At 38.8% G+C, this 16,576-nt stretch overlaps 1 protein-coding gene across 1 annotated transcript in view; it reads right to left on the reverse strand.

The window, feature by feature from the left end:
* The window catches only part of exoc4 (exocyst complex component 4), a gene marked incomplete in the record, with an annotated part of 120,461 nt that overhangs the window by 91,962 nt on the left and 11,923 nt on the right, over positions 1-16,576 (reverse strand). The window contains 3 exon segments of the mRNA XM_014004799.1: positions 1,554-1,642; positions 4,054-4,199; positions 13,757-13,937. Of these exon segments, the coding sequence (XP_013860253.1) occupies positions 1,554-1,642; positions 4,054-4,199; positions 13,757-13,937 (416 nt within the window).

The raw sequence follows: 16,576 nt of genomic DNA on the forward strand, positions 1-16,576 counted from the left end.
CCCCACCCCCGTCCAGCTTTTCTCTCCTTCCATCACAGTCGACTTATTTCACTTTCTAAATGATTTTTTACTCCTTCAATCTCTTTTCAGCTATTCAGGCCCAGGCACGGGTTTGTGGCCGGTGCTACACATTGTGACAGGTGAAATGAAAGCCAAGAGAAATCTCATCTTCTTATAAACGCTCCGAGGCATTCAGTCAGTCAAAAAAAATTCTTTTTTTTTCCTTCCACCATCTTTCTTAGGCACTGACAGATGGAAGAAAAAAAATGTGAGCTTTTTTTATGAAGACCATTTGGGATTTTCTTTTATCCACAGTTAATCAATGCTGTTCTATTTTATATTTACAGAGCCAYGCCATATGCAGCATTACTTTTGAGAAAAAGAACTACAACCTAAATTGCACTATTTTTTTATTGTTCTCTAGTTAAATATCTAAAAAAAATAAAGGTCAACTTTACATCATGTAAAGCGTTTWCCACAGTCATTAAAGACTGCTATACAAATACTACTAAATGTTTTGGTTACCATATAGTGTTATTTCAAAGCACTTCAGTGTTATTGCTTTGATTCATCTCCTCCCCTTTTTTATTTTACTCAAGTCAGAAGTTTGATGTGAAATAAAAGGTATAGCAGCAGACAACATCACCATCAGGCATTGCTGATTGAAACCTCAAGGTCATACGCAGATGAACAGAGAGCCAGAGAGTGAAAAACAGAAGAAGTAGGGGCAGCCAGAACGGTTTCGGCTCTCCGGGGTCTAGCTGTGTAGCTCACTCACTGAGCTATTTTGTGCGTGTGAATGTGTGAGTGAGAAGCTTTTTAAGGCCTCTCCCTGTGGGCGGATTCTGCAAAGTCACCTCGTTCTCTGCATCTCGTCAATCTCTTTCTGTATCGCTGCTTGGCGCTCCACACTCCTGTTGTCTGCCTTTTTGTTCCTAAGTGCAGCTCCTCGAACTGTGACATGCCCTTTCCGTCTCCAGACACCATACACCACTCTCTTTGATACTCTCCATTCCAACTCTTCACCTCAATCACCATCCCCACTCATACATGTTCACCTTTACCAAACATGACCAACTCGCCCGAGCCGCACCGCTTTTCTGCTCTGTTCCTATTCAATCAAAAACACACTGAAGAAATGTCACCTCTTTCTGATCTCTACATGTTATTTCCCACTAAAAACGTCTTAATCTTTGCAGCGACTTTGCAAATCTCTATTTCTACCGGCTATATTTCCCTCGCTCAATTCATAACCTTCATACATGTTTTTTTAATCCATTCACCTGACCTCAACTTTCACTCTTTGCTCACGCTGCTCTTTTCAACAATATCCTTCACACAGCACTTGTCCAATTTATTTCTCTTTGCCATATTTGCCCCCCTTTCACTTTTCTGTCAATCCCTTTCCCTCCCTTTGACACATTCTTCTCTTTTCCCCTTATCTTCATCTTACTCTCTATCCAGGCTTCCCAGTTCCAGCTATTAGGTGGTCCACTCTTTAACCCCACGCTCCGTACCGCAGTACAACCCCCCCACCCACCCACCCTCCTCACCTTGTAATTCTCCACTTTTGCTGTAGAGCTCTCGCCTCTGCTCTCTGAGGTAGGCACTCATGCTGATGGCGTGCGAAGATGACTCAAACCTACAGGACACACAAAAGCGTGCAATAATGAAAAACACAACAAGATGCACTATCATGAAATTACAGGGTAGATTTGTTGCACCTACTTGTTGCACACTGTATATATTAAATGTGGCCTGGCACAAATATGAAAACTGAAACTGCGGGAGATATTTTATTAGGACGGAGGAGAAAAAAAACACATGACATGAAACTCCTATACATATGAGATACAAGGTGATATGGTATAATATAATATGAAATACTTTAATGTCCGCTTTGGAAAATTTGTTTGGGACTCTGATCTAGTAGCTGCCTTCACAAAAACATTCACAAACGTAAACACAATCCCACCATAAGGCATATGGCACAAATATAGTTTTAAAATAAACAAATATGAAAAAAATATTTTGAAAAGAGTGAGACAGTATTGCACGATTCTTACTACAGTACCAAGACACATAAACAACTCGATCTAGAAGACACGGTTTAAAATTTTGATTACTATGAAAACAAATGAGCTTTACATAGTTGCACTGATACATGCAGTGGCAGTTTTAGGGGTGAGACCACAGGGGGCCCTCTACCCTGTCCTGTCACTCATTTGTGACAGAACTAGTCTAGCCTGGCCCTTGCTTTCCTGCACAGTTTCGGTCAAATCTAGTTTCCCTTCTCAGTTCTGTCTGGGACTTCTCCCATAGACAAGGATTTCTCCAGTAGAATTTTAACCGGGCCAATGAGCAAACAGAAGGAGGAGTCGTGAACAATGATGTCAATTTTCTGCACCGTTTTTTTAATAAACACCATAGTGTGTCACAATGTTGATTTAATATAATGTTTTGGTTTTTTCCTCATCTTCTCTTGTGTGGTTTTTAGTTTTTCTGTTGTTAAAGGTAGCAAATCTGTGTTTGCTGCATGACTGGTTTCACCTGTTCCCCCATGTTTGCCTTGTATGTCTTCTTGAATGGGTGTTTCTTAACTGCCCCCTCCCCCCATTCCCTGAATATACAGCACCTTGTGAATTTATTTCTGTAAAAGGCACAATATAAATAAAACTTTATTTACTTACTTACTTTTGTCTGCCTGTAGTTTAGCAATGGCAGTGGAGGAAGTGAATGAAGCCAGTCTGYGTTGACAAGGCTTCCAAATTAAATTAAATTTGACTCATAAAGCCTGCAGCACTCATTTACAGCCATCTCGTTCAGCTCAGTACTTCTCTCTTCCCAGTAGTGCATGGTTATTTACAGGGCACACAATTTCCAGTTAGCTTCTTAGCTTAGGCTTCTTCATGGTCGAGCTGGCGCACTACAAACGTCACAGCCAAACGTTAGCGATTGGGTAAATTAGATCCAGTCGTTTTAAACTTCAACAGGGTCCACAACTCCAGCAAGAAATCGCTTCTCAATAGCCGAGAGTCCAGACCCTCATACGAAGCAAAGAGAAGAACAAGGGGCTGGTTTWTAACAGGCTAGAATCAACTCTACAGAAGTCTTTTTCTCTTGTTAAGAAGATGTGAACAACCCTGCAGAAATAGTCTTTCAACTGACAAATGGTGGCTGGATTTTCTCACATGCTGCACGTTTGAGAGTATTTATCTATGTTTGGTAAATGCATGAAAAATTGGTAAGGAGAAAACTTTGCAAGATTTTTTTTAAATAACATTAAAAGCATTTGAACATGTGTGACTGGTTAAACGTGTACTCTTTACCAAAACSGGGGATTTGTGTACTAGGATGAACAAATATCCCTCTATGAATATTGTGACTCTGCCAATGAATACAAACACATTTAATTACGTTTCTTTGATCAGTACTAATTACATGACRCACTTTACATTTTACTAGTATGTAAATAGTCAGAAAAAACACTTCATTTTAATAAAACAACCCCCTAATTAGACTCATTCCTGGTTCCCTAAGGTCCTTGGACACAAATGTTCATAAAGGGCCATGACTTAATAAACATTATAAGCCATTCTCCCTGTGGTATCTTTCATCATTTTCTGTCATGCTCCTTCTGCTGCTAATACAAAAAGAAAAAAAAAAAAAGAAAAACTTGACACTAATCTTAAGGTATATGTTAAGACAGCTGGTCTTAGTGCCAGAGACTGTATTTCAACTGAAATTAAGATGCACACCTAATTAGAATTTACCATCACCCTGTTGAAATGTTAATTGTTACTGCAAAATAGCTTCTTACAATACAGATATTGCAACGCCTTGTAAGTGGAGCAAAGTGAATAGATTAACAAAAAAACATCTCATGTAGGGAATGACAATTTATTAATAATAAATGAATKATTGTGCCTCTACAAGCCAGTTTTCTTTGTTCAAAACATATTTTACAGGCTGTACATAACAGCATTTTCTCTTTTTTCCTCTCTCTTTTGGGGAGCAACATGAACAATAATGAAAAAAGAATGTGATTCTTACTTGAAGAGTGACTGCTTGGCACGCTGTGGTCTTTTCTTTGCAAAGAAGGCAGCAAACTCACTGCCTGTGCTGGCATAGGAGAGCTGCGCCGATGGCTCTGTGGCACTGCGGCTGTTCTTCACATCCAGATACTCCATCAGCAGAACCTTAACACAACARTGAGCACTTTGTCAAAAACTACAAAGAACTTTTTTTCCCTTTATTGTTTGGTGGGAAAATGTCCTTCAACCAGGTGAAGTGAGCTTTTATTTTTCTACATACAGTAGTTGCTAAATGTAACCCAAATGAATGCTGCAGTTTTCTTCAACTGAGTTGAGCTGAAATAAAACAAACTTTTTTTTTTCWTTTTAAAGAAAACAAACCTGGGCGCTTTTTTGTTTTTGTTTTTCTAAAAGAATTTGAATTAATTGTGAATGGTTAAAATGAGTCATTCTCAGACAGAAACAAAAAAAAATCAAAAACATCTTTTGGGTTAAACAATCACAATGCAGCATATTTAACAACAAAGCAAAAAGCAAAGTAAATCTAAAATATTCTACTAAGATTTTATTATTATATCAGGTCAAGTTCGTACATCTCAACCTTATCATGTATAACAGATCCGAAGAAATGTACAGACCCCAAAACAGAAAGAAGCTACGGATGTGACACAGTACTTTGGATGATGACCATGKTTTTTTGTTTTTTTGTCTTCCAGTTCCCTGATCTATCAGCATGATGCATGCTGAAATCCATCAATGTCTGATCKTGCTTCATAAAAATCTTATCAACTTCTAACAATAGTCTGGAATAAGCACATTGGAACTCTGGCCAGACAGAGAASGTTCACTTCCTCTATCAGTCTATCTGTGCGTTCCCTCTGATTCTTTCATTTGCTCTCATTTTTCAAAGTCTCTTTAGACTTCATTTCTCATTTCTCAYGTTTCTATTTTTTCCACTCTACCCCAGTTTGATACTTCCCGCTCTCTCCCACCCTTCATCCCTCTCTCTCTCTGTGAATGCATATGTTCCAAAATAGCTTCCCATATCTAATAGCTTCATAATTTATCAGGGCCATTTAGCCTGTGTGTGTCTAATTCTGAAGCGCTGTGTGGGTCAGCCCAGAACGGGACAGGAGTAATGGCTGAGCAGATGGAGATCCATCCCAGCCATAATGATGTAATTAACGCTGTGGAGAACAACCCCTGTCACGCATGGGAAAGCCTTCACATGCTAGYAATGGTATAAAAACCCAAGTTCAGACATAAGTGTGCAAAAAAAGGTGGGATCAAAGTTGGATATAATAAGTTAAGAAAGTCTAGGCAATTGAATTCAAACACGATATATTACATTCAAACTCGCCCTCAGAATCAATAAACAAGTTTGATGCCTGGTGAACTGAGAACTCTTGAACTGGCAACAACAGAGTGACCCCTTGCCACCAGCCTCACGCTGCAGCTAATCCTATCGGTGTATGAATTACTAATGATGAGTTGATAGCACAACCTGCTTGCAAGCTAACGCCCAAGCAGACCTAATGGAATGCCAGCTCTGGGCTGATGAAGGGGCTCCGACCCTTCCTAAACTGTATTAGCCCAGAGACAGTGTGAACTTTGGAGGCAATTAACTGGACTGCACGGAGAAAAAGAGGGATGAGAAGCAGAACTGAAGAAGTGAGGGAAAGAAGAGATAAGAGTGGAGAAGAGGAACTTTAGAGGATGGAATAAGCAAAGCATTATAAGTAGATGTTGGAAAATAAACAACAAAGCTAATAARGACATGGATGATAAAACAGGGAAGAGAAAAGAAAGTCTCGGTTCAAAACACTAATTTAGAAAACTACTCGGTATTGAAAAATTTTTGGAACATTTAGTTTTGAAAAAACAATTTTCCCACCTTGACTAGAAATGCATGATTGTTCTGGTACAAAGACAGACCTTTAAATACCATTTTGATTACCCCTCCTGCAAAAGCAGAAAAGCATTTTACAAACCCAAAACATCGCCCCAAAATGTTCAGTATTTACTCATCAGATAAAGAACCCCAGCTAGAAAAGGTGCTCCACTAACAAAGTTATTTTGTTGCCAAGCCAATCAACTGCAAATTAGATTTTATTCATGCTTCAAGCCAGAGGGATGATCCTGATTCATTATGTTTCATTTTTGCTCTGCAGTGTGAAAACAAATTATCCAGAAAAAAACAAGACAACTCCAAAGAGAAAAGACCTAATTCAAAGAATTTCAGCATTTTATTGTAAAAACAAATATTTTGTTGAGTCAAAGTAATTTGTTATTTTCAAACAGGCTATTTTAATTTGCTACAAGCAGCTTTTTACACATTTGGCTGCCAATTTATTCAAGTAATGCAGGTAATTTAAYGACAACAGATTAAAACCCTGACAACTAATATAACAAAGAATGACATACTGCAAACTTATTCAGTCATTGTTCACATCTAGCATCCAATAAAACATTTTGGTCACAAGTTTCAACTCGTTAAATTTGAACACAGTAAAAATAATACTTAAAGTTAAAACCTGTAACACGCCTCACACAAATGGAAAATTAAAAGCAAAGAAAAATGAGGAACAATAAGTGAGTTAAGGAAATAAGGGCACACASAGGGATGAATAAAAAGCAGAATTCTGAAAGAGGGCAACAAAAGAGAAAATGCCAACATTAGAGATGCAAAAAAGGAAAAAAAAAATATTTTCACAGCCAGCTTTGCAATGATYGGTAGCATGATTGAGATTACCAAAACAAAACAGAAGCACCCTAAGCATCACWACAATGCACAGATAAACAAGAAAACAAACTCAATGGTCCACAGTATTAATTAGCTATTAGCCCCAGAGCTCAGTTTCAAATGGGCGCCTGTTCTCATTTAGTATAAAAACCCTGGAGCTTTGATAGGGTCTGACGCAAGTACGGCAGGTATTGGAGAACATAAAAATAGGGATTCATAGACATGACGCAACTATAATCTCAACACTCCTCTYAACACCCAGAGCACGAAGTGAAAACAGACTCCGGTCTCAGTCTTTCCACATTTCTCTTGTTCAACTTGCTAAGGCTGAAAACTGGACAAACAAAGATTACTTCTGACACCTGGCATTGTTTCTCTTTTAACCAGAGACAGATAMGTTTACACGTTTATGTTAATTAGCTTAGCGAACTTCCAAAGTGACTTMCACAAAAAAGGTCAATAGGAGTTGATTAAGAAGCAGCCGAGGAGRAGAGAAGCTGCTTGATTTCACAAAAAATAGGATTTGTGATGGAGCAGATAACGAAAACAGATAGTACGTAATTATTTGAGATGGGCAAAGTCTCTACAAAGGCTAAAAGCAAGTGCATACAAAACAACAAACAATCATTTCCAACAAACCATCCAACACAACTCATTCTGCACACAAATAACTCTGTTCGCATCGCAAACTTCAATCAGTCCACTGGTTGAGTGCAAAGTTAAATTAAAAAGGAGAGAAGCTTAAAGGAATATGGCTTTGTGATTCATTAGCAGCACCCCCCACCTATTCCTTCATCACTGAGACGTCCTCATGTTTCCATTTATGTTTGAAGGAAGAGTATACTCATTTTCTATTCTATCCATTAGAGTCTAAACAGCCACGGAATCAGTGCAATTAGGAGAGCATCACTCAAAGCCTTGCAGGTGAGCACTTGACATTGGGTAAACTCAGCAGTCAATTGGCTCGGATTAAAAGCATAAATATCACTTTATTTTCCTTTTTCTTGTCTCCATCCGTCCCGTCTTATAAAGTCATCCTGAAAGCAGCCGAGACAACAGCATCAACTTTCTTCCGTTCTCAGTGCTTCATTGAAATCGGCTGTTTTCCCACTAAATCCCTTGGCAAGCGTCTTGTCACAAAACATATTGACTGGCATCCCTTGCTGTTAGCTTGAAGTTTAAAGCCCAAAGTGTCCTTGGCCGTCAAAGAGAGGGTTCTCTATACATCCTGTATTGATTGTGCTCCAGAAACTTCAATAACCTTCATGAGTTCTGACAGAGCCTCGGCCGCAGCCACTTTCCCAGCGCCGAACTCCTGCTAAGCAGCGGGGGTTCCCACCTGGAGCTGGCTGCCYGCAGTCAATCTTTTGAAGGCTATCTTGTTGACCGAGGGAAGGAAGAGGAAGATGTGCCTGCKTGCTCACTGAAAACCACTGTCCTTGCTGTGCCCCCAGCATGTTTCGTCATGTAAAAACAATCATACAACTGTGTATTGTTCCACAAAAGGAATTCGGATATTGTTGCGTWAATATTTTCGGATTTGATGAAGTCTGCAGTGAATGTATAAAAAYTAGCTGCAAGGAAGGGTGGGAGCTGAAAGGAGACTTTAAAACAGCACAAACAYGGCAGACTTCACTGCACTCCAGCTATATGTAAATACGACGGTGCTTTAGAAGGCAGAATAAACGTGACACATTGATTAAAACGTTGGGCAAGAACAACGTAGCAATGTCTGTACTTCATATCTAATTAAAAGAGGCTTATTGTCTTCTGGCTTCTCTTTGGCACTTTAATTTGCTTCGTTCGCGATCTGTTGATGAGCCCAGAAAATACAGAAGCCTCTTGTATATTTATATATTGTTGACACAAACACGGCATAGCCTTTTGTGTTGCTTATTCTAAGTCAATAAAGCGATTCATTTATGAAAGAGATTTAGATTAAACCAGAAGCTCTTCTCTGATCAAGACAGCCTGTTAAGAAAATAAAAATGTACCGGTAATCACAAGAAGAATGTGCTGAAAGTGTAAGGACTAAACGAAAGCTCCGATATCGCATATAAACAATCTTAAAGAAGTTTTTGTTTTACAGTTCTTCTTGTTTTAAGGTTACAAAAATATGCATCTTTTTTGGCAATATTCTTATCTTATACAAGATGAAATGTTACTAAACTAATTAACTCTGTAATCCAAGAATCGCTTCTTTCAAAAGCTAAATAATCAGCATCTATCTTTATTTTTTCAAATGCATTTTCAAAGTTCCTTCATGTGGAAATACAGAGCAACTCATTAAAAGTACGATTTGCACTCAGGTCACATACTCCAAGCAGACAATATACGTGGCTGGCAGTCAAATAGCCACAAATCCTTGTAGAATGCGCAAATGGCAAGCTAATTAGTAAACTTTCAGGCCTAGGACCAAACTAGAGACAAGGTGAAAAGGTGATGGATGTGAGCAGCCACAGACACCACATGCCAAATATAGACTATAAAACTCCTAATGGGTGATCTTAATTATGAGTGTGTGGAGAGGTTTATGAACTGTGTTATACAGATATCTGGTAATKTGTGACTTCTAACATAAATTGAAAGCAGTTATTTGTTTCCCAATAATATTAAGATTAAATGATAGTGTGATATGTTGTCTTAATTGAATGGTTGCATACAACATTTCTGAGGGAAATTTTTTTAATAAAACATCTCAGCAAGTGTGATTTCTGGGAAAAAAAAGAAAAGAAAAGTGCTCAGAGCGAGAAGAAATATGCAGTCATGGATAAACAGAGTTGTACGGAGGTGTGGTGTTGCAAGCTTGGATATGTAAATCCACTGTTGGTGTAAATAATCAATAGGAATACACATATTCAACAGAGAGCGACTTGAAAAATTGTGATGTGGCTTAAAAGCCCTCCTTCCCACATCAATACCTCTGATTACCATCCCAGTATTTTATGCTTTGAATCGATACTTCCACGCTGAAATGGAAAAGCAGCAGAGAAGGTATCTTGAGCATTTCTGAACAGGGATTGAACTGTTACACAAATCCTGACTTTCAAAAGCTTGTTTACCCACTCCCCATTCTCAACCTAYGGGGGCCCTCGGTCGCACGTTGATGAAAGCAGTTTCTCTGCCAAGGCCGTGTAACTGGGCGCACCCTATGTTTCTGTCAGCTCTTGCATCTGTCTGCTGGTATGTCATGTGTAAAGGTCAAGCTGGTTTCTCCACTTTTCAAAGTGAGAGCGAGGAAGGGGGAAAAAAACACTCATCAAGAGGCTTCAATGGACGTCAAAGATGTGAACCGCAACATAAAGAATGAGCAATGCAGGGATTCATATAAAYGATCTCCAAATGTGGTGGGTGTACTCAGTTGGTGGTTAAAAAAAAAACATTTTTTTGTCTTTGTAATAAAAGTTTTGCAGTTAATATGCTCAACAAAAGGGGAAAAGAGTCAAACAAAAAGGAGTAAAGCATAAATACTATATTTAAGTCAGGTCAGTGCTAAGATTTAAGATAAGAACTGGCTCAGTATCCAATAAAATATGAGTTTCTATGGGAGCAGAAGGAATTTAATTTCTCTCATTGCAGATATGCGACTCTGTAAAACAGAGTGGGCTAAATGAAGCGGGGGGTGAAGAGGAATGTGGGAGTTGTGAGTGAGGGGGGTAGAAGCCAGATAATAAGATTAAGGAGGAAATTACAAGGACCAAGAGGGGTATGTGGAAGGTATCAGGAGATTCTGATACAGAGGCAGCAGAAATGATGCTGAAGGAGGAAAGAGCAAGGGGAAATGGAAACATAGAGTGGGCGAGAAAAGACAAATGAACAAGCAGGAGGGATGGGGAAAAGGAGGCAGGAATGAACGGATGAGGGTGGTGGGTGTGGTGGGGTGTTCATATCGATATAATCGGCCAGAAAATAACACAAATGACTGAGTAAGAAAACCACATTTCACGTAATGAGGATTCTAATCAAGAGATTATATTATCTCACATGACAGAGCTGAGGGAGAGTGAAGCCGCTGGCAAATGCAYGTTGGCAGTGGTCACATACTGGGGAATGGCTTTGTGCCATCTACAGCGCGCATACAACAGAGCAATCACAGTACATGCCTATGCATGACTAAACCCTCAAAATACACACTCGTAGTCTAAAACACAAGTGAGTTTGTGAATGTGCGGGTGCCAGCTGGAAAAAGCTCAAGTTATTGGAAGAAGCTCTTTCAGTTTAGCTGTGGAGCCACATTCTCTCCTTTTATTTTCCCTTTTTATGATCAGTAGAAACACAGTTCTATCACTTACCATGGCAACAATCAACACGTGCACCATGGCAACAATCAACACGTTGGCCTTCTTAAAAGCATGTTTCCTCCAGCATTTTAGTCAGCTAAAACAAATTTATAACATAGACTTTGTTGTATTTGAACACGTTATATAGATCTATAAAATTGAATGACACGTCAGGGAGGAGCTTTGTGTAAGTGGGCGGTGCTTTGTACCAGCAAGTGTTTAGGCAGCTCCACATGGCTACCACAGGAGATTTAAGGATTTCTCCAGCATGCTTGAATGAGTCAAAGCAACACTCAGGGTATGTTTTTGATGAGGGAATAAAATAAGATAATATAAAGCTCAAACACTTCCATTTTGCACAACACTCCCCTTTAAATAAAAAAATCCCCTGAACTTGCAGCAAAAGAGCATCATTGCGAAAACCATCGTTTTAGGTACGCGCACGCGCACACACACACACACACACACACACACACACACGGACACACACGGACACCGACGCACTCACCAATCACTATGAGAGCAACAGCTGTCACAGATTTTCCTCTGAGAGTCACCACAGGGTCAAATTAACAGCTGTTCATCTCCATCAGCCAATCAAACAGGGAGGGGTGGGATCAACTAYCATGCATAAATACACATCAATTAAAGATCCTCAAATTAATCCAAACAATCAAGCTTTCTTTGTTCTAGTACTTTATACAGTAAAGGAACTTTGTATTTTCTGATTAATCAARCCTCAGCTTAATGACGCATCATTTTGTCCTTTAGATAAAATGCAGAARTGGGTGACAAACTACCCTTCCTGCTTTTAGAGAAATTAAAAAGGTAAGTAGCAGCCAGGTGCTGCTAATCTAATGCACTTGATTAGATGATCATGAGTCAAAGAAGAAGTGTTCAGGTGTGCAACATAATGCCAAAAACCACGATGCTGCTTCATGGCAGTGATTTTAGATGTAGGTGTTCATCAATGTAATAGGGGTTATAAGGGCATTTCTCCGTTCTGAAGTAGAAGGATTATTCTCACAAGAAAATATCTAAAACTGCTGTCCTACCTTATAACACTCAGAGAACTGCAAAAAAACAAAAAAAAACAACAAAAAGCTAAATATCACACTGTAGAAACTACAGCATTTTAAATGTCAAAGTTCAAAGCAGTACAATTAGACAAAGACTGAATGGTTGCTCATTCTTAGATAGCACCAGGCTTAGATTTGCATTTGAACAAACTARAAGTCTCCTCCCTTATGGGAAAAAACCTGCATTACAGTAAGAATGCTTATAAAGCACACAGACGTCGTACTGCAATTTTTGTGCCTTTTCAACAACTTATAAGAAAGTTCAGCTCCTTCAGGACATTCTAGCTATGACTTTTGGCATTTAAGCAATTTATACTTTTTAGGATATTTAGCTTTTACTGTCATTTTTTTGTTAAAAAATTATTTAAAATGTTAATAAAATTTACTGAATTTAAAATTTTACTGAACCTTTCATCTTTTGTTCTGGTTTTGCTTTTATAATATTTGGTCAAATTTCAGTTTCAGTTTTTTTTTCTTTTGCTAATTTTTGCTCTTTTCAGCATTTTTCAGCTGTTTTCAAACTTTTTTCTGCTAATATCAGCTTTAATATACTTCTTTTTACTTCTTACTTAAAGCAAGATTTTTATGCTCCTTTCCCTCTTATTCTGCTGTTTTATTCTCTTCTGCCTTTTCAGTTACCCTTTAGCTGTTTTTTTTTTTTTTTTCAGTGTCATTCAGCTAAATTCATGTTTTGGTGGTCTTTATAGCTTTTTCCAGTTTAAATCAGCAAACATGCTCTTCAGTTTCTTCCTGCTAATTAAGATTTTTTTGGTACTTGTCAGCTTCTTTCAAATAATATTATTATAGTATTATATACTTAGAGATAGGGTGAGAAGCTCRGTCATCCGGGAGGGACTCAGAGTAGAGCCGCTGCTCCTCCACGTCGAGAGGAGCCAGTTGAGGTGGCTCGGGCATCTGGTAAGGATGCCTCCTGGACGCCTCCCTGGTGAGGTATTCCGGGCACGTCCCACCGGGAGGAGACCCTGAGGAAGACCCAGGACACGCTGGAGGGACTATGTCTCTCGGCTGGCCTGGGAACGCCTTGGAGTTCCCCCGGAGGAGCTGGAAGAAGTGGCTGGGGAGAAGGAGGTCTGGGCCTCCCTTCTGAAGCTGCTGCCCCCGCGACCCGACCCCGGATAGGCGGAAGAAAATGGATGGATGGATGGATGGATGGATGGATGAATGGATAGTATTATTTTATATTATATTATTACTTATTTTCAGCTAAATTCACCTTTTTACAATAATTTTAGCTTCGTTCAGCTTAATTCAGCAAACATGCTTTTTCAATGATGATATCAAGATCACAAAATAAAAGATGAATGTTAATTGGTCTGAATGTTTTACTTTTTGTCTAAATTGAAGCTTTAAACCCACCTTTTCAACTTATTATTATTATTATTATTATTTATTTATTTATTTAGATTTTTCTACCTGGATAATTGAGATGCAGGATATTCGTGCACAATTTGTCAGGACCTTATTTTCAAGAAAAAGTATTAAAATAAGATTTTTTTTAAATACTAATCAATTGAAATAATATGTTTAGGCGATTGTCAGACATCTCCAAAAATCTTTCAAACATTCTGAATTATGAAGGTGTCTTTCCTCAAAACTAACCTGCAGCACAGTTTGGATTTTAGCAGAAACATCCGCCTGCTCGTAGAGCTTGATGTCCTCTTCAGGGGTCCCACTCGAACCCTGCAGTTTGATCTGCTGCATGTGGGCCAACACGATGCTGTGAGCCTGGGCCACTGCCTTGAACTTATCAAACAAAAGCTCCAGCAGTTCCAGCAGCAGCCTGCAGAGGGAGCCAGAGAGAGCAGGAAAACAAAAAAGAGGGCGAAAGACAGAAATTGAAGGGGCAGAGAGCAGGAGAGTGGGAGTAAATGGGAGCAAAAAGAGTTGGTTGATGTTTAGATAAAATGACATAAATATAAAAACAGTAATTTAAATGTCACATTTACAAGCTGTACTTATTTAGTCATGCAATATTTGTAACATTATAACATGATTTTATACAGGAGCAAAGAAACAACCATTTGTTAGGAAAATGCATGAGCATAAATTGCTAAATCTTAGGAAAAATAAAATAAAATGCAGCGTGCAACATTTATTCTTAACTTTTGTTTTCCATTCCAGACAATGTCCATAAAAACTCAATAAGCTACACTGCCCTTCTACATTAGATTTAGATACTAAAGCAGCATAGTGYCTGATCTGCGCTTGCTTCTGCCTACTCTTAAGTCTGACATATTTGTTTCTATAAAGCGGGGGGGGGGAACAACTCAAAGATTTATTAATAGGAATGTTTTATTTTACCAATTAGGTTTTATAGTTCCCCGTTTTACTTTGCAGTTCCCTCTACTGCAGTCACTTCAATATTTCACCTGGGTTAATAACCCAGCACCTGGACTAGCTGTTAGAATGGGGGGTGGGGACTAAGCTGCCAAACATGGATTCAAATAAAAAGCCATTCTCATTAGTTCTAAATGGCTCTGGCAGAGGACGAGAGAACAACCAAAACCAAACGGACCTTCCACTTGATCTGAGTGCTCCACTCTGGATTGAAAACTCACAGTTGCTTCATCTAGTCTAATGCTTTCGCACAGATTTGCCACCACTGCTTTTTACACAAGGACAGACCTTTCAAAGTAAAGAGGGAACACGGATTTCATTAGGTGAACTTGATGAGAGTTACAATTTCAGATTGAAGAAGGTATTACAGTTACTTTACAAATAATGACACTGCTTGTTTAACACCACTCTCACCACTATACTAACTGGTGTCAAGTCTACTTACTGACTTGTAGTACATTTGCTGCCAATAGAAAATAAATTAAACAAAACATTCGAATACATTTCTTGGTGTTTGGACCTTCAACCAGAATCCTGGGAGTCAGAGTTCAGAACACTTATATTGGCTGTTCTGTGGAGTGCATTTGTCCTTACAAAGACCTCTATGGCTTTAAATGGAGTTCAGCTTGAAGAGGTTAACCTCAAAATGTTCCTTCTACCTCTGAGACCTTCTAGAAAGTTCACCWTTCACATCTGCTCTGGTTGTCTTTACTTACCCCTGTTGCCACTCAATTTTCAGATGCTCTTTTTTTCTTCTTTATGTTAATGTTAGCCTGATTGCTACTACTAATATACTGCCTCCACTGTTTATTTCTCTGTCATAAGCAGCTGCTGAAGCTTGCAGTCCTATAGCATCGTATATGTTGTTCTCAACCACTTTAAGTGGAATATTTSATTGGGAAATGGGGACTTCTAACCCACACTTGGGAAAGTACCACTATATACTCACCTTGCTATTTAGATATGCCTCTTAACATTAACACCCTGCATCTATTTGCTGTCTCAGGGGTATTTTTTACAGCTTGGTCTTGTTTTCGAAGGTGATTTTACTGAGTACATTTAGAAAGAGTTTTGGCACTTGTATGGGAGCCACAGACCCAAGTGAAGGGAATAAGTCAAATTGCTAGRGATGGTCTACTGTAGGTAAAATGAACATTTAGCCAGGATACATTTTTGATAGCTTCCAGTCACTACACTTACAGCTGTACCAAGAAAAAAATGATAATTAAACAAAAGGGAAGATTAAAGCACTGTGATCTGTAATTCTTAATGTAAAATGATTTGGATTAATGTATAAGTTAGTTTAAACTACACACATAAGCTATTAAGTATCAGAAAAGTACAAGCATTGTATAATTATCTATCTAACTGGAAAGGTTAAGACACACTAACAGACACCGCTAACACTTGCACCTACAGACAGACCAGGCTTCCTCATTATCTCCCAGCGGATGCCATCCTAATCCATATCTTCTGTTCTGAAACCTCACATCTCATTTCCCCCGCAGGATCGAAGCCGAAACAAACGGCTCATGAACAGTCAGGAGAAATAGCAGGGAGCGCACGGTTTTCTAACCGACTCGCCAGCAGTAGGAGAGTGCGTGGTTCATTTTCTGAAGGACAACAGCAGCCTCAAAATTAGATTACCATTAGGGCTGCTCGTCAGTCAAAGATCATTAAATTACTGTAAACAGGGGCGCAACGTGTGGAGCGAACGCTTTTGAATTGTGAAATGTGCCAGGTTGTGACACTGCCACACAAAAATACAGAGCAGGAACACATGCTTACAATATGCATTCTGCTGTTGCAAGTAATCCATCTTCTATGTTAAGAAAAAAATCTATTAGAATCATCAAAATAATCAAAAAATATTTCTAATATGTCATCCTAGTTTGCTTTTTTAAAGCCTTTCCTCACCACATATAGGCAGTCATTTGTCTTGGATTTGATATTTTCTATTAAAAAATAAGATTTCCGTTTCTGCAACGCAGCAGGAGCAAAAGAGCTATTCATTATCAGAGAAGCCTACTATTAACCTGGTAACCTGTATGGAGTATATTTGTGAGAATAGGATGCAGAGAA

The sequence above is a fragment of the Austrofundulus limnaeus genome, unplaced genomic scaffold, assembly GCF_001266775.1.
Source record: "Austrofundulus limnaeus strain Quisiro unplaced genomic scaffold, Austrofundulus_limnaeus-1.0 Scaffold26, whole genome shotgun sequence".
Lineage (NCBI taxonomy): Eukaryota > Metazoa > Chordata > Actinopteri > Cyprinodontiformes > Rivulidae > Austrofundulus > Austrofundulus limnaeus.